Genomic DNA, 26,074 nt, shown 5'->3' on the forward strand with positions numbered 1-26,074 from the left:
TTTTAATAGCCAGTATGAACAGGACAAATTATTACAGCAAGGAAAACCTCTTTCCGTGTTCATGTGAGCACCTGACTGTTGTTTTTAAGACAGACTTGAGAAATTGTAAACTTTTACCAAGATCCAATGTATGGATCTTTCAAAAATGCACTTCTATGGCTGGCAACCATATGGTTTGTTTTTTTAAATGTCACCATCGTGTGGTGAACTGTTGCCACTACATTACATTAAATTTTGTTGCCTTAAACCATGGATGTATTTTAAGAGCTGGATACCAAACCAAAAATGGTGCCTGTTCAGTCCTATGAGATTTGCTCAGCTGGTGCATAGAGAAGGGTCTGGCTGCAGTCTTGCTGAGTCATGCTTACCATGCACAACACATCCACTTTACTACATGACATACTGTGTAAGTCACAGATTTTTAAAATCGCTTTTCTCGGCTCAAGGGAAATTTGACAAAAATAAAACCTCCATGGATCAAAACTTCATAACAGAAAAGAGTCATAACTGACTTTGCTATTTGAGGTGTTCTGTCAACAGTTTTACAGACTCGTATACAGTGGTAATCAGCATTTTTTTCCTCAGTGGCCACTTGCAGTATTGCAGTGAAAAATTTCCCTGTGGCCCAAAAAGCATTTTTGTCCACAGACCACCATTGTAAAAGAGGTATCTGTTTACTTGAGTTTATGGTCTCAGAGGGCCGTTTCAGGTTGTAATTCAAGTTGTTGTAATTTTAACTGTAATAGCTGTTAATATATCACTTTATTAATTTATTTTTTCAGGGGAGACAGTAACCATTTAGGCCTATTTGGAAATTTCTGATTTTTTAGAACTGTGAGGAGCCACTGCTGTGTGTGAGACCAGTCGGTTAGCCTAAGTCATAAAGCACGTGTCAGCAGTGTTTCTGTAATTACTCTCTTGCTGCTATCAATTTTACTCAGAATTTAGGGAAGAATTTAATGACCTCCACCCTCTCGTCCAAATATAGGCTAGTGACTATGGGCTTCAACATTCCAGGAAGGTGACAGTCAAAATGCCAAACTCAAGGTCCAGTAACCAATGGGTGATGTCACGGTGGCCACATTCATTATTTTAAAGTCTAGGGGTTTACACTACATATTGCATGGTCAAAACAACACTTCATGATGCCTGTGCCTGCCATATTTTGTGCAAACGCAAGATTATTTGCATGAGTTACAAGGATTGTATCAGTATGTCTTAAATTTATACTGTACAGGGAAAGAACAAAGCCATGTGGATAATCTTTTGGCACCATATTTATCACTCTAAGTGATATCGCTATCTAAACCAGTGATAAAGACAGAATTTTGCATTTTGTTTGTAAACGTGTAAAATGTGCACATAACGCACCTCTATGGTTGACAGCGCTCTGGGTACAGGTATAAAATGTATATAAGGGGTACAGGCCTAGACTGTATATAAGGGGTACAAATCACAATTAACAAGAACTCGGTCTCCCATCATGCACTGGTGTAAAAAAAAAAAAAAAAAAAGTTACGTGACGACGTTTTTTCACCGACTGTTGATGACGTTGGCAGGCAGCACAAGTCAGTAGCTGAGTGGTGTTCACGGGAGGAGGAGTACCTGTAAGGATAATATCATTTTCTCCGGCAACCTGCTGTCCAAAAACAGAAGAAGTGTAACACAAACGAATGAAGCTGAGGTAGTTTGACAAACCTGTGAACTAGACGCGAATTAACGCTAGTTCGGAAGCGTCTCCGTCATTGTTTTGAAGGCCAGTTGCTAGTTACGGGGAATCCTCGGGCTAGCCCGGTAGACACCGGGCCGAGAGAGCGCAGGGGACCTGGACTGGATCGTGAGCTGGTTTGATCGATCAGGGTTATTTTTTACCAATCTTGTACTCAAACGAGGACGTAACCTCTCCTGCCCCTCCGTGGCGCACATAAATCAGCGTCAACTCAAAGACACTTTGAGCTAGACAACTAGCTAACATTAGCTCTCCTGTGTTTACAAGCTAAGCTCAGCCGATATCCTCTGAAGAAGTTGGCACTTGGGTGTATTTGTTTCAGTCAGGGTTTAGAACACTGTGCTACTATCACAACCCTGCAAGCTAGTATTATTATTATAGTATCTACTTCTGTCTACACCGACTGAAGGTCGCCAGCTAGGCTAACGTTAGATCAAAAGGTCTCCTAGCTAAGGTTATCACTTCTTCAGTCTTATCTACTGCAGCCCAAAGTTTGTTACCTTATTGGACTGTAAGAATCAGCCCAGTTGTTTGTTTCCTTAGCTCTTTCAATGTTAAACAAAGGTGAATATCTTGTAAAAAGTTGAAGTCACAGAGGCAGCAAGCCCTTGCTGAGTTACTTACTAAAGCTTGTTGACTTAAACCAGTAGACAGTATCCCGGATGAAGGCTCACAGAGAAGTGTGGATTGTGATGCTGTCAGGACTCCCAGGTGTTGCCTGTTTTGTGTGGCATTAATAATCTCACACTAACATTTAACCTGCAACAGAAGCAACTGGTTTTTGAGCTAATTTGCTCAAGAAGGATCCTCTCCAAAACAGATCACCATGAATCGCTACCTGCCTGTGGCACGACAGCACTTCCTGGCTGCACTTGCCAGCACCAGTGTGGTGGTAAAATCTATAAGTGCTGTGGTGGTTCTCCTGTACCTGCTGGCATGGGCTGTTGACACTCCATACGCTCTTGGGGTGACCCCGGGGTACCTATTTCCTCCAAACTTCTGGGTGTGGACGCTGGTGACTCATGGGGTGGTGGAGCAACATGTATGGGGCGTGGCAGCTAATGTTGGGACAGTTATGGCCTGTGGACGCCTGTTGGAGCCTTTGTGGGGTGCTCTGGAACTCCTGATCTTTTTCGCAGTGGTTAATGTATCTGCAGGACTCCTGGCAGGTCTCTCCTACCTCCTCACCTATGTGGCCACCTTTGACCTGGATTTCCTGTTTGCTGTGCGCGTCCACGGGGCAGCCGGGTTCCTGGGAGGCGTCTTGGTGGCTCTGAAGCAGACCATGGGGGATACTACAGTGCTCAGAGTGCCACAGGTGAGGCAAACACAACAAAAATAATTTCTACTCTGCATTGCTGCATAATGGCAGGGTTATGCACCTCTATTGAGCTTCTAAGTAATAGCAGACCAGCGGAACTCATACTCTAACAAAAAGCCCTCTTTCTTGTGACTTTCAGAGGTATTTCCTTCAGTTGAGAGCGATGACCTTTAAGGCTAAATTGTGGTGTCGCTGTGGAAAATCTTGTTATGTGTGTTTCATTCCTCACCAGCATTGCTGACACCTAAGAAGAAAAATATGGTCTCATAAACAAACTACAGCCTTCAAATTGACAACTGAATTGATTCAACTCCTCTAACAGTCAGAAATACAACAAACTTATTCGTCTCAACAAACTGGTATCTACTGTGAGGCTATTGTACTCTGCCATATAAGCCAGTAGTTTACAGCACGGACTTGTTTGAGCTGTGAAATAACTCTACTTGGCCTGCGTCAGCTGTTTAGGAATATGATTCTCTTCCAAATTTTGTCTACGGTGAGATCTGTTAATTTACATTTTAAGATGTAATCTTATGCCCTGCTGCAGAGCAACATATCCAGTGTCCAAATAAGTTTTTGTTGTTTTTCTGAAGCACACATTAGCTACATATTCTTAATACAGGCCACTCAACCTTAGCTGGCATCATTTTTGCTTGTAATAAGTTTGCGTAAAATTGGGTTACTTCACTCTATTCTCCCTCAGCTCAGCTGAGCGTGTTAGGAACTGTACTCAATCAAAACGCTGGTAGATCTAGAGTATGTTGGCACGTAACCAGCTATGTTGGTGTTCCAGTTTCTGAATCTGGCTCATTTAAGTGAATCGTGGGAATTGGAGGCCATGGTGGTCTGTAGACAAAATTATAGCTGCCTGATCATTTTCGTACACAACAACTAACATCTGTCTCTCTCTCCTATCTTAGGTAAGACTCAAAGCAGCACCAGCTTTGGTCCTCCTCCTCCTGGCCTTACTGCGCCTCTCTGGGCTGCTTGAGAACTCAGCCCCCCTTGCCGCGTACAGCTACGGCGCCCTGTCTGGCTGGGTTTACCTGCGCTTCTACCAGAGGCACAGCCGGGGCCGTGGGGACATGTCGGACCACTTTGCCTTCGCGAGTTTCTTCCCCGAAGCTCTGCAGCCTGCTGTGGGGCTGCTGGCGGGGCTGGTCCATGCGGTGCTGGTGAAGTTGAAGGTGTGCAGGAAGATGGTGAAGAGATACGACGTGGGAGCACCCTCCTCCATCACAATCAGCCTGCCAGGGACGGATCCACAGGATGCAGAGAGGAGGAGGTGAGTCAGAGCAAAGAAGGAGGAGTCTGCTGTATTAGTGTGCCTTGACATTCAGTGTCTGATGATGGGCAGTTAGTGTTCAAATGAATGACCTGCTACATAAAAGCATCTCTCTGTACAATTAAACACAAGTGGTGATCAAAGTGCCTTTAAATGGTGCAAAGAGGAGGTCCTTATGAGTATTTGATTACTGTGATAATTCAGCTGAAAGAGTCAAGAGTTGCCATTAGACCAGAGTGAACCTCTATCTCATGTGTAATAATATGAAACCATTATCATCAGAAACTCATCTTGTTTAATTCAGAATGCATCCAAGAATGAGCAGAGAGAAATTAAATACACATGCACAGCCGCATAGTTCATGAAAAACAGCAGTCAGAGAGGAGACACAAAACCTGTGTTCTTAGTTTTATTTACTCAGAGGAGGCTTGTGGAGCCGCCCTGCCTTTTTTTAGTTCTGCTCTTCAAACAGTTCACACATGTTCATGCCTTCGCTCTAAAACCCACAAAACCCGTACGCATGCTCACAAACAAAACACACTTTCAAGCTGTTGGTGATTATTTTACCCCCTGTTCCATTGTCTAGGGGACACACGTCCAAGCTGTCACACCGTGTCAGTTACAGATGGGTGTCATTGGACACACACACATACACACACAGAAACTTATATATACACATATAGACTGTATCCTGTAATTGTCAAGCATCATTTTATATATTTAAACACATATAGAAATCCGTTTTGAACATCAGTGTTTAGTGTGTTAAATGCTTTTATAAGTGTAACCAGTTGTTTTTATATATTTATCCAGCAGTAGGTTGAACTTCATTATGTTTGTCTGTGTAGTTACACAGGCTTGTTGGTTGTGTTTAATTCTTCCAGTATGACACACACATCAGCTAAAGCTGCCATGTGAATGAAGCTAAGGCTTCTGTTAAATGTTTGGTTTTGATCAGCTGGTGATTTAGAGGTTTTCCCTCTGCTGAAGCGTGATCAACCTTGTGGAGATGATTTAAAAAGTGGTGCTAGTACTTCCCCAGTAGAGGTGGAGAAATAGAATTAACAAATGTTGAGTTTCATTCCAAAAAACGACTTCAGTCATTTGAAAAATGGTCTATTCTTTCAAAATGATTGCTAGTATTAGAGCATAGTATTAAACGGTATTGTTTACCTGCATTTTTCTATCAAATAATTATTTATAGATACTTACATTGTGAATTCATACATTTACTAGACTGTTCAAATCAGCATTAAGTGTCCTACATACAGAATTATTTTCAAAGTGTTACAAAGAGTATCAGTTTACCAGGAATTTAAGATTTGAAGCATAAGTAATGTAAAAAGAAGTTTACGTGAATAGATAATTCCTGGTCTTGGTTCAATTTGGGTCATAATCATCCTCTCACTTTTGGAATTACAGTTCCCATAATGCCATGGGGCATGTAAACAGAAAGTATAATGTTTCATTGAATTCAGTGAGTTAACTTGTGCCTTGTTTTGTTTGTGTTTTGGCCAATTGGTGTCATTAGAAGTATGCCAAACTAGCTATTATCAGTTACTGTTTGCAAAGTACCCATAAATGTAACGAAAGCTATCACTGGATACTTAAGGAAACTTAATGAATTTTAAGTTTACATGGAGTGTCTTTTTTTTCTATGATTTATCCTCGGAAGGTGTAAGTCACACTCGATGTTATGTCTGTTTGTTCACATTTGACTTAGTTTTGACTCTAAAAGAGTACGTGTTTTAATTTAAATTGCACTGAAACAATCAAAAGCAGGCTTGTTGTTTTGCACAGCTGTACTTCCCTCCAGCATTAATGAAAAACATCTCTCTCTCCTTCCTCCTCCTCCTCCCAGACAACTGGCCCTCAAGGCTCTGAATGAGCGTCTAAAGCGCGTGGAGGACCAGTCCGCCTGGCCGAGCATGGACGACGAGGAAGACGAGGACGAGGACGAGGTCAGAACCGACACGCAGCCGCTCCTCCCAAGTGGGCCTTCCTCCTCCGCGACGAGACCGGCAGGGGGACCTATCGGCATCTCCCTCTCCTCCACCTCCTCATCCTCGATGTCACAGAGCGGCGGTGCGCAGCCCACTGGCGGAGCGCAACACCCAGAGTCGAGCATCATCAGCTTCGAGGATGCACCTTCTAGATCGTAACCAATAGAATGCACGTGTACAGATCCGCACGCTCTGTCTGGTGTCACTGGCAGGTCTACTAGTGCATCCAGCGTCCCTGACTAGTGTAAGACTATATTCAGTGACGGCGATTAGGCATACACTCGATATCGCGCACACACAAACACACACGACATCTTTGAGCAGTTCATACACACGAGTGCGCTCACAAACACTCTGTCAATGTCATTGTGAAGCCCAAACAGGTGGTAACTGTACAGTGCTTTCAGTTCAGACATGTTGGTTGTAAATGCTCAGTGTAGTCGGGCAAACCTGACACACTTAATTCTTCTCTTCCTTCTCGCATACGACCGAAAGTCAACCAGAAATTCTGTCTTATCTGGACTCGATCCCAACTTGCTGAGCTCTGTCCACTGCTTCGTGTGTCTCTTTCTCTTGCTTTCTAAATAAATAACAAAAAATAGGTGTACAATTTTTTTATTTTATTTTTTGTAAATCTTTTTTTTCGGAGCAGATGTCAGAGAATCGCTCCGAAAATTCTTGATTCCCGATGAAAGGCGGACTCTACACGCACCGGTTCGATAAGCGCCAAGAAATGAGTGCGCGTGAGATTAGCTTTTGGTTCACATGTTGCGCATCTGTAACCTGGTGTGTAACAGAGGAAGAATGAGAGCGTGCACTCAGCGCCGAATGCTGGAGCGAAGGAAAGAAGCTGCTGCAGGTCAGTCCTGCTGATGAACTGTGATACAAGACTTCAAGATTTGAAGCAGTGCCAGATTTAGAAAAAAAAAGGATATTCTGGACCAGGTTCATTTGCAACCTGTTGTCTCTCTTGGAAAAACAGGCAGAAAAATCAACTTTGTACCCTTTTTTTTTTTTATCCCTGGGTTATCTTTCAATGGATAACTAGTTTTTTTCCCTTCAAGGTCTGTTCATCGGTAAACAAAAACAACTTCCTGTGCACTAACATTAGGACATTTTAATGATGTTACATTAGTTCACAGATCTGTTGATTATGATGATGATTCTTTCTTCTTGTTTTATGGGTTAAGATTCTATTTTTAGGTTAATCCCAGACCTAATCTTGGAGTATCATCCTGTACTATTTCACTTCCACCTCCTAGGATCCGGAACGATGCGAGAATCGGCAATAGCTATTTAATTATCTAAGCGCTCCTACAGAGAGAAGTGGTCAGTGCCCGTCACGGTTATGTTAGTCATTTGACACCATTAAAAATTTGGAGAAGTGATGGAGTGCATGAGGGCAGAGAATGGCCTTGTTTTTATGTTATAAAATCACTGAGATTGATGAGCTGCAGATTCAGAGGTTGTATATGTGCTTGTGTCAAACTCTGCTCTGATTAGTTGTATCTCAGAGACTGGCCCATGAGGATGAATGACTCCATAGGTGGAGGACGCTTGCACTCATCAGTAGTCAGCCTGGCCAATGTTTCATCACATGCACATGTAGCATCTTTCATTCCTAGAGTCACGGTGCCAAGCAGGGGCCACTGCTGAATAATTTGCTGGTGAGGTTCATAGGCAGATAGATAGTTTCATCTCAAACGTTCCATGAATTCAAGGCAGCCCCCAAAAGGTCAGCGAGTCATTCGTTTTGTAGACGGTCATCAATTCAGACGTCACAGTCCGTTAAGGTAACAGTCACATTACTGAATGCCCAATTTCCCACCTGTCCTCGCTGATTCAAGTCAGCTGCAGCCAATAAACTATACTCAGACGTTGCGATCACAGTGACGAAAAACTGCTTATTTATTTTTAAACCTGTGATCACAAGGTAGAGAATGTCTCCAAATGGAATGAGCATTTTGACATATTCAACAAGGAGGATAAAGCACATGAAGTTCACATGATCCCTCACCCCTTAGAAGTCGCTTCAGTGTGTGATCTGGGAATACCAGCCCACTTAAATTAGATGCAGATTGTTCCTGGTCTTACAGATGTTGTGTTGTCGTAGGGAGCCAATGCCTTAATTTCACAAAACTTCTTTTTAAAACAAAAAGAATCAGATTGATGGTCACTGCTGTTTGGTATTGACACTTTATTAATTACCTCAGCAAGCTCTCACACAAATCAGAATTTAGAGAAGATTTGCAAATGAAGAATTTGAAATTAGGCAACAAAACAAAATGATTGCAGTATAGAAATATGTTGTTACATATTTAATCCAAATGTATAGTTATTTTTTGTTCCTATTTAATATTCTCATGTTTGTTTTGTGACAGATAATCCTGCAGTGGCCTTACTGATCATTTTATTTGCCACTGACTAAGCAAATATCATATTGAAAAGAGACCAAAATCATCCAATCACAGGTAACTAAAGGCACAGTGAGTCATGTATGGCCTTTAAAACCCTCCATAATTAAACAGTAGATATTCATCAACAAACATCCTCCTCCACTTCCTAGCTGTAGTGATATATGAATTGCAAAGGCAGAGTCACAGTTCACGTAGTAGACAGCCAACAGAAATATCCTTCATCCAGAAGACTGTAAAATTAGAGCTTTTCATTTAATTTTGGGAATTCCAAATCTGAGCACCCAAAGAAGTTCATTAGTGTCCTTTTTTAATCCTGTAGAAATGCAAGGAAAGAAAATTGTTTTTACTCATATGTGTGGGGAATTTGTGGAATTTGTCAAATAGAGGGAAAAAAAAGGTTGGAAAAATGTAGAGTTATGGTGTAAACATTCAGCCCACAGACTCAGTGTCCTGAGCTGAACTTGGCAGACACGTTTTATAGGGTCTTTTTTGAAGAGGATCATTGCAGGATTGGGCCCTTTTTTTTGCTTTTTTGACAAATAAAAAGCAAAAAACGTGCTACATGATGTGATGTGCAAAATTGTGTGATAAGCTAAAGATATGTAGGGGCCTGAAATGATGTCCAGGCGTCTATAATGAGTCCAGTTTAGCAACATGCTCTTAGGAGGAGTTGATTGCTCCTGATATATTAATTAAAAAAAAAAAAAAGTATGATGCAAAAACACAGCTCTCATTTTATCCTGGTTCTCCTTCATGCTTGAATATTGGAGCTTGTTCCTCTATATTAAAGCATCATCACCACCACTGCACATTCAGATGAAGTATGTAGAGCTTAAGTTTGGACTTTGAAGTCATTTAAAAGCTTTTTTTGTTTTGTTTTTTTTAACCTGGTGGAAACGTGTATGTATGGGAAGTGATAAGCCATATTAGAGTGGGGTGATGAAATTCTGTGTGTTCTATCCTGTGTTTCCTCTTCTGCTCATTTCACCGTGCTCTTATTTGGCAAGTAGATGTTTACGTCGGGTGAGTGGGGCCATTATTTAATTAAATGTGAATGAATGGTTGTATTTACATGAATGAATGGACACAGGAAGGAGAGGAAGGGCTTGACGCTGTCCCTTGCCCGCGAGCTGAGTCAAATCCAGCTTCAAAGTGGAGAACGTCTGAAATCTCTAACTGCATTCTGCCACCAAAGGTAGCAAAGGTGGTAGAGCGACGTAATAAACTAGTACACAACTACATATGGTGCATTAACAGTCATATGGTGTTCGTATTATTTTAACTAGTCAAATGTTTATTTTTGAGCTTCGCTGCCGTACAGCAAAACATATGCTAGCATGGACACTGGCTTATAACTGGAGTTGTGTAATTTGATTGGTGCACAGGAACATTGTTGTTAGCAGTCTGAGATTTCAGATTGAGCTTGGCCAGTCTGACTACCACTCCCCATCCCTGTTCTCCTGTTCCCCTCAGTTTTATCTCTGCATTTTCTGGCCCCGAACGTCCTCAAAGAGAAGTGAGGAATGCAATTACATACTGTCTTTATGAATTATGGCAATGTTCAGTTAGTGTATGCAATTATCAAAGCCGCAGGCGAGCATAATTAATGATGTCAGTGCTGTTCACAGAGATTACTACATTGCAGTGGCTTCAGTCTACAGTGGCCAGCTGTTTTGAGTCAATGAGCAAGCACATAAATGCTATCACTGTAATTCGAATACATACACAGTTTGTATTTGTTCTCTCCTGCTGCGTGCCGATATCATCTCATTATTACACAGACAGGTAGACTCTTTTTAAACTTTAGCAAGTGAATTCTCTGTTTTACCCATAAAAGTAGACTTTCCTTGGTTGGTTTCTTGTCAAAGTGGCTGATAGAGAGGGCAAAATACACAGATTTATCAGAAACTGGCTTTTAATGTAAGACAACACTAAATAAAAAGTCAATTTAAGATACAAATGTTCACCTTGTTCCAATCTTCATTTGTATTTGTGACAAATGACAAAACCGATTACTAATGATTATTGGAGTGCTTCATATTTTGCTAGGAAGCAGGAACAGTGTATCTGGACGTTTATTTGAGAAACATCTGTACTGGTTTTCAGAACCCGTGCCTCTATTAAGAAGCCTCATTTTCTATCTTTAAACAGGAGTATTTTGTACAGATGCTGGTGCCCAAGTCAAGAATTGAACAACATGACTACATCAGCGTGAGGTACATTCAATAATCACTTGATATAGTTGGATTGTGAGTTGTTTATTGTATTCAGGAATACTGGTACCTTTGGATGTGGATAATGTTCTTTCAGCCACTTTGGCAGACAACATATTACCTTCAAAATGTGACTTTGGGGTTCTGCTGGCCTCCATGACTTGCGGATGAAAGCCGTTTCCCTGCCCTGTGATGAATGAGATTACAGATAGTTTTGAATTCTGTTGGCTAAGGTGGTCATTCACAACAATGTTTTTCTTTTTTTTTCTTTTTTTAATAGTTTTCAGTACTTTCTTTTTTCCTCATCTGTCTATTTTTGCACCAACAGATCTTGTTCACACTAATGACAGTTTATTTCTCTCTGTGTACTGTGACTGTTGCACAGACATTTCAGTTTTAGTTTTCAGATATATTTCTTTATCTCGATATGAAATAAAAGACGATTGTATGAAGTTAGTGTTTCATTCATTGCTGTATCACTATTGTTATCACTTTCCTGCTGTGGATGGACATGATTTTATATGGAGGCAAGAGATGGTGCGATGGTTAAAAACTGATGTGTCATACCTCACCAATCATGTAACCTATTGAATTTTCTGTAAGAGGAAACAGTATTCTACCAGATCCCGTGTATTTGTGAAACTAGTATACTTAAATCTAGTTTGAAATAGACACTTTCTGTCAATTCAGTAGTTTCTACAAATTTGGTTATCCTTATATTAACAGGTAAATATTTTACCCTCATTTCTCAATATTTACAGGTGGGATTATCACATAGTGAATCAGTAGACAGTCCTGTAGAATAACAGTCACAGATTCAATGCACTTTTAATCTGCACTCTTAAACCTTTTGACATACAGCATGTTGCACCAGGCACTGACATAATCTTGTGCTATGACACAAAATGCTATTTTGAGGACTATGAACAAGCTACATTGAAAATATATAAATGCATACTTGCTACCAACCAATCGTGCTGCAATTCACTGATGCAGTCGTGATGATAATTTCCTGCAAGAGAATATAAACTCAAACCTTCATTAAATGAAATATCATCCCTATTGGGCTTTAATTGCATAAACTGTAGGCTTCTCTAACTATTACAATACTACACTATTTTTGCATTTCCAAAGGTAAAGTGCAATACTACATCAAAAAGATTGATTATACTATAGAAAGTGACTAAACTGCATACACCTTAAGTGGGATGGTTTGTCAACACCTGTTTCCAAGGTCAAGAATAAAATGTAATCTCAATTTTTAAGCCAACATGGACGAGTGGTTCTCAAAATGCTCACAAAGACAAATTTCCCAGCACCATGATGACTGGGCAAAGCCCATCTACTGAGGAACATTAAGTGATATGATCAAAGGCTCCAGAAAGAATCAAGAAGATCAAGAATAAACCTTTAATGTCATCTGTGCTCCTTGAGTGATTGTCCACCCTTGCAAATAACATCATATGCTTCTATTCTCTTTATTCTCAACCCCCCTATCTTTTTAACATGTATTACATTGTTACATTTGATTACATTACATTTACGGTTAAGATTAGATTACATTTATATTTAAGAGGCCTCCAATTCTCTGAATTTGGTTAGTTACCCAAACTGACCGCCAGGTGGGGCAGTGGGTACAAACTACTACCTACATAGTTTCCTTCAATGACTCATCACAGGAGACTCCAAATGAAATAAAGTTACAGCCATCAGTGTTGATAAAACTTTAATGGGCTCATTTAACTCAGATTAAGGGTATAATATAACAAGCTCAAAGCTATTTGCACGATCCATAGGGGTATAATCCCTCTGCATATACTTTATATCGTGCCCATTACTGTGAATACTGGTTACCATTCCTTCTTTTCAGCCAGAAGCTATTATTAGTACATTAGTTGTTTATATGGTGAGGACCGTGGAGGCAAAAACACTACTTAAACAGACCAGTGACTCATTTTGGGTGCCAGTTAGTGATTTTAGAAACACTGATTTAGATTACAGGTAATTATAAACGCATATCATTGCACATCTGATTTGGTATTTTAAACACATAATCATATGCTGTTAAATTTAAACACACGTTAATCTCCCGAAAATCCTTCCGATTCGGGGTTAAGTGGAAAGTTAAGGGAAATTATATTTTCACTTTTCACAAATAGAATAAATGTTTCACAAATCTGAAACAGTTTTAAGGACTCTTTGAAGTCTCCTTGTTAATCTATTCCAGATTTGACAAGTCTAAATATAGTTGTTTTTGAGGTTTCTAGACCTCGTCTAATGTGGTCTGGATGGGAAATAAGCAGCGAAATTGCCCTTTTTTCTGTTTTCATGAGGAAAATAAACCTTTCTTAAACTGAACAGATTTTGCAGCCTGCAGTTGATGAGACTCACACCATGGCACCTCGTGCCCGCGCAGGTGTGGCTCTCACGCTCGTGCCCGCCTCCCAGCTACATACTACAAACCCCGGCTGCGCGTTCCCGTGAAGTAATTCATTGTATCAGATTGAGACAGGAGGAAGCAGCGACAGCGACTCGACTGGTCGGCGAAGCGACTCTGCCCCGTGAAACGCACAAAACTCCGACTGCTAGCCACATAAACTACAGGTAAACTACTTTCTTGAATACCACGCGATTATGAAGTGCTACGTAGCTTTGTATTGTTCAATTTTAAAGCGGGCGGGATTGTTTTTTTAAAGTTGCCCGGAGCTTTGAGAGGCCGTGCTAACAAAGCTATCGAGGCTAGCTAACGGTAGCTAAATTAGCTTTTCCCCCTAACCGACCTGAATATCGATACCGCTTCCGCACTTGCCACACTCAGTTGTGCGGCGGACAAAGCTGCTTTATTCTGAATTTTGGAAGTCCCCTTACCGAAATACCCTAGCCAGTTTGTACCGAGGTCTGTTACCCAAGTGTGAAAACTTAAGTTAGGGCTTGTAAACTAAAACGTGAAGACTGGCCTGGGTAAGAGGAAAAGCCGTAGCCAAACAATGAGGCTGTTTTTCTGACTTGCCTCGGCTGACCAGGCGGCTCCTCTACGGTCACTTAGCGTCACTTCACTAAAGGCTACGAGAGGTGGATGTTAATTTACCGGTAACATGTTAAACACTTTAAGGTCAAGTAAGCCTCCAGTCCACTTTAACTGAACACTAAACTACTACAACCATTGGTTTTGTACGATTTTTTATATGTTAGTGACAATAGACAGATATTAAACACACAATCTCTACTTGATGGGGGATTATACATTTTAAACATTTATTATTCTAGTTTTTGTCATAGCTAATCTTTTCCCCCGAGAAGTCATAGGTGTATTGTATGTGGGTGTCGCCTGGTGTTTAGTTTGGATTGGGGCCACCCTCCCATTCTTCCACTGCGGACACACTAGCCATCTGTTGCCTCTGTGATGACGCCATCTTTCTGGTGACCCACCCAGTGGCTAGCCCGTTTTAAAAACAGTGTTGGGCTAAACACTGGACTGGAGTTCACTCAGGCAAGACACTTTTTTCTGAACGTTGGAAATGGTGGTTTAATTATGATAAAATAATTGCCCTCTTACAGCTGGGTGATACAGACAAAATAATGAGGTTATTGATGATGTGTCAGTATTCTGGGTGTGAGTAGTCACTTTTATACAGTGGTAAATCCTAAGCTAGGGGCGTAATGTGGTCTTGGAGTAAAATAATCAAGCATATGTCAGGCTGGCAGAAGCATTTCTTTTTTATTTCACTACTATCACTACTCATTAAAACATTGGAAATCATTAAAATCTTGAAACACAGCGTGAAGATGTTTGACATCCATGCTTGATCCTAAATAAGGACATTCTGCAAGCTGACTCATGCACACATAAACATATTATTGCAATGTTTAGACAGGCGCTCAGTTAAATCTAGTCGTAATTATCGTTTTTTTTCCTGTTTTAATTTTCTTGCCTCATGTAGGAAATCATTTAGAGCAGCATTCAGAAGACACTGTAGCTCCTTTTGCAGCACCCGAGGCAGGAGAGGAGAGGGAAGGGAGGGGGCGAGGCAGGTTTCACATACTGTCACCCTTAGAGCTGCTAACCAAATCGCATCCTTTTCTCCACCATAACCATAACGGAAAAGATGACGACGATTGATCAATATCTAATTTCATCAAAGAGCTTGTTAATAAATTTGAATTTGAAAATCTTGGTTGTAGGTTACTTTGCTATACATGCATATGTATGATAGCAAATACAAGCTCAAGATTTAAACCCATTTATACGTGGGGTGTCACTGTCGTTCTGTTTTGTGCTCCAGAGAATTGTACTAATAAAGATGGATTTTTAAAAAATGATCAGAGCTTAATAATCCACCACAGTTTCATTGTATTACAGCAGCTTTTTGTCTTTCCTCTCCAAAGGAATTATAATTACAATATTATCGGCATGATGTGTTAGCAGCGTTTTCATAGTCTTAATGATCCACTCATTTGAGCTATTTAAGTCGAATTTGTCTCAAAACAGTAGCAAAGTTATTAACAAGGATCTGTTTATTGAGGCTTGAAAGTTGACATTAATTATGATAGCGGTGGCTTTAAACCCATCTTGGCAGCAGTTTATCTTTAGACAAGAAGATTCAGTGATTCATGTAGCAGTATGCTCAGTCTGGTTAGGATCCCTGACATGTTCCTGACCACATGTGTGTTGTTGTTGCCATCTACAACATGGAGGTTAAACAGATTATTGAATCTAACCAACAACCATAACAGAGAGCACAGCCCACCAGTCTCCACAGTGGAGATATTTAGCATATTCTATTATTCATGAATGCATGGGCCACAAACAGTGGTTAAAATGATGATAATTTTCCCACACAGTAATGGATTAATTCATAATTTCACCACCCACATAAATGCACATCAGGTGATGGAGGAAAAACACCTGCCAAGTTTATGTCACAGGCTGAAGTAGTCATCAGGTGGCAGTTGGTTAGCCATCGTTAAGCTTGGGGCTTATTTTCCGTCTCAAGACCACTTGGGTGATTTCCTGCCTTAAACACACAGTCCTGTTTTTGATGCAACTGTTGCAGCGGTGTGGTTTTCTAAAGGACGGGCTGATGAATCATCAAGCGATTTAATAATATATCTAAAGCTGTGTCACACAATGAATCGTGTTTGACTTGGATGAGTGAAAACACCACAGAGGAGTTTTATGATGGATGAAAACTGTTTTTTGAGGACACATGAGTGGGTTTTGCTGTCAGGCCCGCTGTCAAATATTGTCTGTTTGAGATTGATTCAGTGACAGTTCACATGATCATCCCTGAGGTAGAGACCGGGCTGACCATTCATTGTCTTTGTTTGAAATTGTGTGGCTTATTCAGTTAGCTGGCTGAAGAGGAGTGGAAGGGCTCCTTTGTCAAAAAAAAGCACAATCACTGTTGAGAAAGACAAGAAGCCTCTTCTGGCTGTGTTTATCACAGGAGGGTTACCTCTATCTGTCCCTCTCTGTTGGGGTTATCCTGTGTCTCTTTTAATTTCATGTCATGCTCTCCTGTTGGCTGATATGGATTGTCAGGTAAAGAGTTGCACATGCTGCCCGCTCCTTATCTACTAGGATTATAATCCATGGATTTGGTCGTCCACAGGCTGGAGTTGATGGTTCATCTCTATGTGCACCACGTCCACTGTTAGTCAGACCATCTATAGTCTGTGGTACGACGTCTGACTTCATCACTCTGTTTGATTTGTCCAAAATGATGGACCACTGCATGTTAACCACCTCAATATTATTATAAGTGTTATTATTATTATACCATTACAACATTACATTGGCACCAGAGCACGTGCTGTGTTTCCACTGTTGTTCATTGCCCTGTTCTTTAGAAACAGGAGTTCAGACACAACAGTCACTGCTGCTAATGGAGGTTTTCCTGTTGTGTCATTGTGACTCTCTTGGTGTGTTTTGACTAGATTATTCCTCTGATATGTGGATTCCTGCATGTTGGCTTTTTTTTGGCTAGAAAGGAAAGTTTCTCTACTACCACATGTCATCTGTTACTAACATTTCTACATTATTAGCTGCCTTAAATGATTACCAAACTCCTGTTGGCTGTTATCAGTTATTGGCTTCAATGCCTACCTAGGCAGCATTAGCTTAAAGGAGGACACATTATGTACTAATTTTCTTCACTGGTCAAGTGATTCAAACATTGACCACACACCTGCCTCCAGGCTACAGCTGCCCCCAATTTTTGTCTTTTCCTTTTTCCTCAAGTCATGGAGGGGATGCTCTAATATTTTTTGACACTGCTGTCCTACTTCAAGCATTCATCTACCATTTAAAAGGATGCTCGTAGCACCTCTCAGCGCTTTGGAGCATTTCAGGGTTAGAAACAGAAGGGACTGGGAGCAAAAATGCTCTGAAATTGAAAGTCAGCTTCATCAGTGAGAATTAAATGACTTCAACATTAGACTCCTGAATCAACTCATTTTAATGAGAAGATGACACAGGCAGCAGTAGCTGAGTCTGTCAGTCACATACAAACTGCTGCATGGACAAAAATAATAGGAAAAACACTCAAGAGGAAGGAAGACGGACTGGTTGGGGCCTGAGACGATTGTCTTATGCAAGGCATGCCGGTTCAGCCGTAGAAAGTTTTGAAATCAATTTTAGTCATAGAAGAAGTTCTTGGAGCAATATGTCATCAATCATCTGATTCAATGATAAAGCCCCTCAAGACAAGCCCAGACCTCTGATCAAATAGAGGTGACACATAGTACTGAACCTCTGGAGCATGTTCCAGCTCCAGATACACTGCAGATCAAAACCAGCGCTCAGCCGATGGATTCACTACAAACATGAGAGGTGTCGGCCAGTCTGCTCTTCATCAGGTCTCCAGCTGACTCACAGTGATGGATATAGCAGGGTGGAGAAATGTGACTGACACTGGACGCTGCCGTGCATTCTCAGATCAAGGTGGAAATAACCTCTCAGGGACACAATTTATTACCCTCTCTATGTGAGGTGCTGTTGTCCTTGTGCAGTTAGTAAGCACACAGCACATGTACTGTGTTATTTTGAAAGTTGTCTCCGCAGCAGTGTCACCGTGACAAATGAGGTGCGTTTGATGTGTACTGGCTGAATAAAGTGATTGTGTTGGGACACAGTTCCTGTTCATGTCTGAGGGGAAATCGCTGTTTTCCTGTGTTTTGATCACACTCACATTCTGGTTATTTTCAGTAGTTTTTACACCGGTCGCTAACAGTTTTTCACTCTGGCAACTTAATCTTTGTTGATGTCCAATTTAGTAGGAAATCCAACATTTACGTTTTTAGTTCCTGTTAAACTTTCTGAAGAACGTCATTTCTCAATCAAGTGATCCAGGCTGCTGTGAGCCAATGGCAGAACACTACATGTCACTAATTCGTCCACACTTCCCTTTACTCAGTTGGGCAAGCTCTCACACCCACGCTGACACATCCGTGAGGCCTTTACTGTCAGAAATGTACTGCTGGTAAATTTGACCTCCTGGTGTCTCACGTCTTTGTAGCATTGTGCTGTAATGGAGCGTTTATGTTAATGTACATGTGGACGGGAACCTACAATGCAGGGGCGTGTACAGGCTTTTTGGGGGCATTGACGTAATCAGGACACTGTACAATAAACACTTGTCATGCCAAATTATCATAAATCATAATCAGACAATTGACAATCTAATTTTATTTTTGGATGACAAGAGACAACAGTTCTGCTCACACATGCAGACAAAACTGCATTATATTCCACTGTATTCACATGTATGAAGGCCATTATATCTCTGAGTTGAAACGTTTCCAGATTGCATTAATCATCTCTTTAAACCCAATGAGACTCTGAACCCCCAGGCTGAGATTCTGTGCTTTCCACCTACGTGGTTAAATGTGTCGAGCGGGTTGCCTGCACTATGCACACAGCTCACACATACTCTGGCTTTCATGCCTCAAATGTCACACATTACTCTCATATTTTCTTTTACCTTTGGCTTAAAATTGACATGTCCTGGCAAACACTACATTTATTTCTCCACAGGGTAGAGTTTGTTTCGTTTTTATAGACTGCTTTGGATAGTTAAATAGGTGATTCTATTTAATGCCTTTCCGGTGATTCCTCAATCGTAACCTTTTCCTTCTCCTTCTCCTCCTCCAGGGATGGCAGCCATCCGTAAGAAGCTGGTGATAGTGGGGGATGGAGCTTGTGGAAAGACTTGCCTTCTGATTGTCTTCAGCAAAGACCAGTTCCCTGAGGTCTACGTCCCCACTGTGTTTGAGAACTATGTGGCTGACATAGAAGTGGATGGCAAACAGGTAAGAGATGTGCAGTGATTCTCTCACACTAAGCAATGCTCCAGTTATCTATAAGTTTTGACAGCTATGTGTACACATACAGCTATATGTGGTATAGGTAGACAAATCGATCACAATGTCATTATAGGTTCATTATTGTGTTAAATCAGTCAAATCCAGTGTAATTCACAGATTAGAGTGATCAATCAAACTCTCTGTGACTCTGAGGTTCATAATGTCCTGTATGTGTGCTGCTCCCTGCCCAACTCATCTTTCACAAACCCATATGTCCTGACCTCATTCTGGGTTAATGGGATTCTGGGCCATTGAGTTTTTATTGGCTTGTTTATTTAGTAACCCACTGTGCTGCTGTGGAGGACTCGGACTACTTGTCAAGTGTCACTATTTTTTTTCTAATGTCTTGATCTGGTTTCTTTTCCTTATTTAGCTTTGTAGCCAACTCAAGGAGGTTTTTATATGTCACTGTCACATTTTGCATGGTCACATAACTTGAGTGTCTTTTGTACACATAAAACTGACTTAGTTAAAACTAGTAGTAATGGATATGGGTGTATAAACCGCTTTGAAACTGAGACCAAAACCGCCACACAAACGTCTGGGACTCTAGATGTGTTTCCGTCTTCCACCAACCACCACTAACTGCTCTCAGCTCTAATTATGTTACTGATGTCACACAACTCCTGTAAAATGACTAATTTCACTAAATTTGATCAATTCAGTCACATTTGGAAAATCTAGAAGAGCTGCACGATTAAATGACGTTATCCCCATTCAAGTTAGCAGATGGCTAACCAGAAGTAGCCAGCTCGGCTGGCACAAGTCTGTGGTGCGGTTGGTCATATTTACTGGTAATGCAAAAACAAATAATTAACAGAGCAAAGTGAAGCCGATCAGAAAACAAAGAAGCTTCATACTAAAATATGAGCAAATATACTTATCAAACAGGGAAATAGAAACAAAGGCCTTTCTAATATGAGCCTGGTACCCTCTGTGGTCAAGATAAATACAGGTCCCAGCCACTATTAGAGGAAATACGGTAATTATGTCCAAATATTTAGATTGCTCTTAAGAGAAGTGTTGTTTACTTATTTATTGTGTAGATTGGTCCTCAGCTAAATGAATTTATTTATTTTATTTATAGTTGGTTTGAATGAGACCCAGATTTTTCCCGTATTTGATTAATAGTAATTAGAAGGGATGATATGAGCCATATTTGGGATTTGGAGAATTATTACACCCCTAGTCATAAACAAATACTGTGGAAGTGTTCTTAATTAAATCTGAGACTTTAAATTGTTTATTTGATATCATTTAAAGTGGGAGTGTTGAATGGCCAGACCATCAGCCTAATATTAGAAATAAATGAGTAACAGCCACATAAATGATTTTCAGACTGAATTGTTGGCCGGTAATATAATTGTGTGTGTCTGTATTTATTGGATGAAACCTGTCTGACACCTGCTCTTCTATTTGTGAATGAAGGGAACCTGTTAAGTGAAGATTTACCAAGTCAAAAACTGCCAAAATGCAGGGATTCAGTTAAACATAAAAGTCTAAAGATTTTATCCCTACAAAGTATTTTGCTCACTCAAATCAGTTAGATATTTTATTCAGGTTTGCCTTCCTCAGTGTGTTACATCTGTCTTCATTCAAATTCTATTTAAAACTGAATAAGTAAAAGGAAACTCTATACTTGATCATGATATAGGACCACTTCAAGGTTGTCGAACATTTTACCACCATCACAGAGACCCTCCATGTTTAATTCTTTGCTTTTCCCCTCATACTCTCATTCTTTATTATTATGCACTAAATTCTCGTTGTAGGGTAATGAAATAAATCTGTCCTTCTTTTAATCCCTTGTCAAGACAGTCCTCGTTTATTGTCTCTATTATTTGTTGAGTGAGCCGGCTTCAACATGAAAGCTCTGTATTAACTTCTCTCTCTCGGTCTTCCTCTTTTCTTTGTATTCTTTTGTCTGTGTGTGTGCGTCAGGTGGAGCTGGCTCTCTGGGACACAGCAGGTCAGGAGGACTACGACAGGCTGAGACCTCTCTCCTATCCAGACACTGATGTCATTCTCATGTGCTTCTCCATAGACAGCCCTGACAGCTTGGGTGAGTGTTCAAACCATAAACACACACCTACCCACTCACACTGGACAAAAAAACGCCAGTGCTCTGCCTCCCCATACGTACTCCTCCATCTTTCTGTTTTCATAAGAAGTTATGTTTGGGGTGTGCAGAATGTGAGTTCATGTAGAGGAACTGCACCAACACACTGAGATAGATCATGTGGCATGCTGCGAAACTACAAGTCATGCATTTCCTCTCATTATGATTATGAACAGCACTCTCCTGGTCATATGGAAATGGCTTTCCATAAAATACGGTGATAAAAGCTTCAGATAATTAAAGTGCTAGACATTAATGAAACAAGATTAAATGAGAGGAAAATGTCAGCTACTACTGTAATAAAATGAAGGCTTACTGTACTAAAGCTCTCATTTATAACTGTCATACACGGCCATTCTTCACAAACTACATTCCTGTTTAAAACGGCATTTCTGCTGACCAAGTAAGACAGGTTTTTTTGTTTTTTTTCCAACCTTGATGCGCAGTGGAGATACTGAAGCTATTCTTTGTGTTTTTTCTTTTGTGTTTAGAAGCGAGATTATCTTTGCAGTGACTCGCATGTTGGTCCAATCGACGTCCTGGCTTCCCCCATTTAACTCTGTTAACTCATTTCAATTTAATTTTTTCTTTCATTCAGCTTTGGTGGCTGTTGACATTTATCCCATATATTCATAGTTTATTTTTGTTTTTGAAGTGAATTTTTAATCTGACATTACACGCGTTACACTACATTCAAACAAAATGAGACATAGGTGTCTTACCAATGATTATTCATCTGTTCTTTCCCTCTCTCGTCCCTTTATTTCACAGAAAACATTCCAGAGAAGTGGACCCCAGAGGTGAAACACTTCTGTCCCAACGTTCCCATCATCCTGGTAGGAAACAAGAAAGATCTGCGCAATGACGACCACACACGCCGAGAGCTGGCCAAAATGAAGCAGGTACCTGAATTCTACTTTTGCTTGTGTTTAGACAGTTAGACCGGTCTTTTTTTAAAATTAAGTAGAGATCTATTACTGTTTTGTGTGTTCTGCTGATGATGGCCAGTTGTTACTAAAGAGTGCTTTGGTAGACCGTTTCGATGGGCATCAAATTCCACCCTCTAGCCTTTTATCCATGCATCTGGGCTTTTAAAATACCTTTCTGCTTGCTTAACAATACCTACCATTAACGACTGAGAGCAAAGCAGCTTTCACTTGTACCTATATTAGTAGTTAACTTACATCATATACTTAGGAATATTCAAAAGTACAGTGAATGTGTTCCTAAACCAAAGTCTGGGTCTTCTCTCCATCCAATAGGAGCCGGTGAAGTCAGAGGAGGGCAGGGACATGGCAGGCCGGATTGCAGCATTCGGCTACATGGAGTGCTCCGCTAAGACCAAGGACGGTGTGCGAGAGGTGTTTGAGATGGCCACCAGGGCGGCACTGCAGGCCCGCCGTGGAAAGAAGAGCAATAAATGTGTACTGCTGTAATACGGCAGACATATTTGGACTGTTTTTACCCCGGGCTACTGTGCCCGGGGCTAGGGCTCGGGAGGGACAGAGGGATTACTAGATGGGAGAGGGAGGGAGGGGAAGCAAAGACTGCAGTAAACGACTACCGCTGTAAAATGTTTGTTGGACTGAATTTTACCCTGGGACTTGGGTTTGGGAGGCATTGACGGAGAGGGACGGGTGGGTGGAAGCATGGATGGGGGAGGAGGGAGCACAGTAAATGACTACCGCTGTAAACCATTGGGCTCTTTAGCTGTGGACTTACCATCAAGGTGGTAAAATTGACACCAGCCACACGCTGGTACATTTTGTCTTTTCAACAAGCCACTTACACTGATGAAGATCATTAGGAGATCCTGGTCTTTATCTAAAAAAAATAATCCAAGACTGGTAAAACCGATAAAGTAGCTGGTAAATTATGGGATGTTCCAGTGACTGTGTTCAGTTTGGGCAACAAAAGTTTAGCATCCTGCCTGAATGACCTGACAGATGGACAGAGGCAAACAGACGGCACAGTAAACGAGTACCACTATTAATGGCTTGTCCCTGGAATTAGGGCTCAGGGTGTGTTGTAGTGGGACAGGTAAAGGGATGGGAAGAGTGAAGTGCAGTACGTGGGTGCTGTACTGAATAGTACTGTATACACCAAACCAGGGCACAGCTTGCAGTTTTCATAGTTCTGCACGTTCAACTTACGTGTTGTATACTGTAGTTACTTTGGCAGGTTATCTGAACAGCTCCAAAAGTAGACAAATCACCAGTAAATTTTATTAATCAGGTGCTCCTTAAAACGGTGCTTTAGACAGGTTAGAAGTTGATCAGCTTGCAGTTTAATTGAACAACATACATTTGTATTTCTGTAGTGAAAAAATAAGGCATTTAGAAAAAGTTGTATCCAGTGTTAAAAAAGTCGTCAGGTGCTCGGGTCTTATGTGCTGTATTATCAGAGAGCTACGTGCTCACATGTCCTGCTCAGTGCCATTTAGTCTCTCACTGTGACTAATCCTATGCGTACAGACTCACAGTGACAAACACATTGAGCCATACACTTACTGAGATGATCTGTTCCAATCACTGATTAGTAAATGCTCTATTATATTTTGTAGAAAAACTGCCGCTACTAGTGTACAGTTTAAATTGAAAGGCACTTGCCCTCTGCTAGGTTTTAAAAGTAAACCTACTTACTTACTGTGCATAATCATCTGATCTGTTATACAAAGTGGCTCTAATCGTCACCTGTATTCCAGCAGCTGCTTCCTCTATTAGTGATCCCATGGTAGCAGTGTTGCAGAGGGCAGTGTGAACTTACTTCCAAAGAAGCAGCATTGTGACGACCTCAGTGTCAGGGCAAGACATTCAAATGATCCTTATGCTGGTGAATCTTTACTGCAGTTGGTTTGTCTACTTTAGGAGGTGATCAACTATCACCTGAAGGTTCTTTTTTTTCTTTAATATATTCATCAAAGAATCAGTGGCAATTGAATTGTGATCAGAGTAGCTTCCTGTCCTGAGTAACTCTTCCCACAGCTCAGCTCCCATCCCTTCCTGTTCCACATAGCCGACTGCTGGTGCTCATCTTCCCCTGGTTTTGAGACCAGGACAAAGACAAAGGAGAGTACTGTGTTTACATGCACACCACTGATCTCCTTATTTTTGTGTGTGTGTAGGCATGCGTAAAGGTCAAATGTACAATAACCAGAACTAGTTCATGTTTGAGGGGGGAAAAAAAAAAAAAGGTGCCTGGGAGGTTATCCACCATATTTAGACATGTCTGCCTTTAACTGGTTAACTGTTGGTACCGGACTTCAAAAGACAAACATGACATGTGACATGACCTTTGTATCCAGAATACTGTGCATGTAAATACCAGAATTGTCAAGGTTGGGCAACCTGATAGATTTTGGAGTACTGCATGCAGGTAATCTGCATCACTAACTATGAGGGTGAGAATTTGACACCTCCTTTATGTTGGAAATGTTTTAATTTGGGGTATTTTTGTCTGCCCTTACAGGATTTTTGATTCTAAAAGTGGTAAGAGTGGGCGGTCATTTATCAGCCACCAGCCTTTCCTGACTTTTCTGTGTTTTACTGCCAGATTCAGGCTCTCAACAGTGTTTGACCCCCATGTTCTTCTTCCTGGCTTACAGGGTGGACCCTGTTCCAGAAACCTAGTCTTGTGTTGTTGTTTTTACACTTAATTTCCTGCTTTTTAAAACAAAAAATGTCATATGTTGTCTATCAGTATTTAAAAATAGGAGGTGGAAGACTAGGGGACTGCTAATGTGTTGTTGCTTTAGTTTATCCTTTTTTCGTGCTTTACCTGAATTTTTCTGATGATTTACAGTTGGTGGTTACAACCCCTCAATCGTCCCTGCCAAATGCTGTTGTTAGGCAGTCAGGAGAAAGGCTGGCCTCTCGGCTGCCTGTCTAGAGCGTCGCTAGGACCACGTGCGCCGGCTCTTTTTCTGTTTGTTTGTTTTGAACACAAACTTGGCTGAAAAGACTAAAGGAAAAAAAAACTTAACCGCCTTTTATTATGTACAAATCAGTTTTATTTCTTGTTTTATGTATTTTTAAAATCCTAATTTTGGATGCTGAAGCAGTGATGTAAACAAAGGAACAGGAAAACCAAGCTGTATGCAAAAGTCTGTAAATATAAAATGTGGGTTTGTTCATACTAGACTATACACACGCACAGGACTGGAAATTGTATTTGTAAACTAGCTTTGGTTTGTGTAATAAATTACTTTCTATAACACCCAGCTCCTATTCATTGTGGTCTCAGATGGGACGGGAGAAGAGCTCTTGAGTTCAATCAATACACATTAAGTATGAATGGAGTGGGGCATTGGAGGGTTTATGAAGTGGTTTGTGTGTGTCTGGATCATAATCCTCTGGGGACAGGCTGAACATGACACAAGCATGTAGCACATGAATTGAGAAATGAAAGAAAATGTGAAGAACTATCCAGAAAAGTTGAGTGGAAGGGAAGTGAAACAAGATGATGCTTCAAACAGGATTTGTCCTCGACCTTCAATATAATCATTTGAATAAAAAATCACTGGGTGTGAGAATTGTACTTCTTTTTGGTGTCAGTTGAGCTGAGGCCTAGAGCAAGAGCCCCATATAAGCTTCAGATCAACTTTTAAATGGGTTTTGCACAAAA

General features: G+C 40.8%; 2 protein-coding genes across 2 annotated transcripts; both read left to right on the forward strand.

Moving 5' to 3' along the window:
- Positions 1–1,599: 1,599 nt before the first annotated feature.
- tmem115 (transmembrane protein 115) lies at positions 1,600–11,414 on the forward strand. The gene is made up of 3 exons (XM_062427395.1): positions 1,600–3,047; positions 3,971–4,335; positions 6,197–11,414. The coding sequence occupies exons 1-3, from the start codon at positions 2,556–2,558 to the stop codon at positions 6,495–6,497; spliced, it is 1,158 nt and encodes a 385-aa protein (XP_062283379.1). The 5' UTR covers positions 1,600–2,555; the 3' UTR covers positions 6,498–11,414.
- Positions 11,415–13,453: 2,039 nt separating this feature from the next.
- Positions 13,454–25,666, forward strand: rhoab (ras homolog gene family, member Ab). Its single transcript, XM_062426366.1, has 5 exons — positions 13,454–13,572; positions 19,121–19,278; positions 21,274–21,394; positions 22,223–22,353; positions 22,714–25,666. The coding sequence occupies exons 2-5, from the start codon at positions 19,123–19,125 to the stop codon at positions 22,885–22,887; spliced, it is 582 nt and encodes a 193-aa protein (XP_062282350.1). The 5' UTR covers positions 13,454–13,572; positions 19,121–19,122; the 3' UTR covers positions 22,888–25,666.
- Positions 25,667–26,074: the final 408 nt, after the last annotated feature.

Source organism: Scomber scombrus, chromosome 10 (genome assembly GCF_963691925.1).
Source record: "Scomber scombrus chromosome 10, fScoSco1.1, whole genome shotgun sequence".
In the NCBI taxonomy this organism is placed as follows: domain Eukaryota; kingdom Metazoa; phylum Chordata; class Actinopteri; order Scombriformes; family Scombridae; genus Scomber; species Scomber scombrus.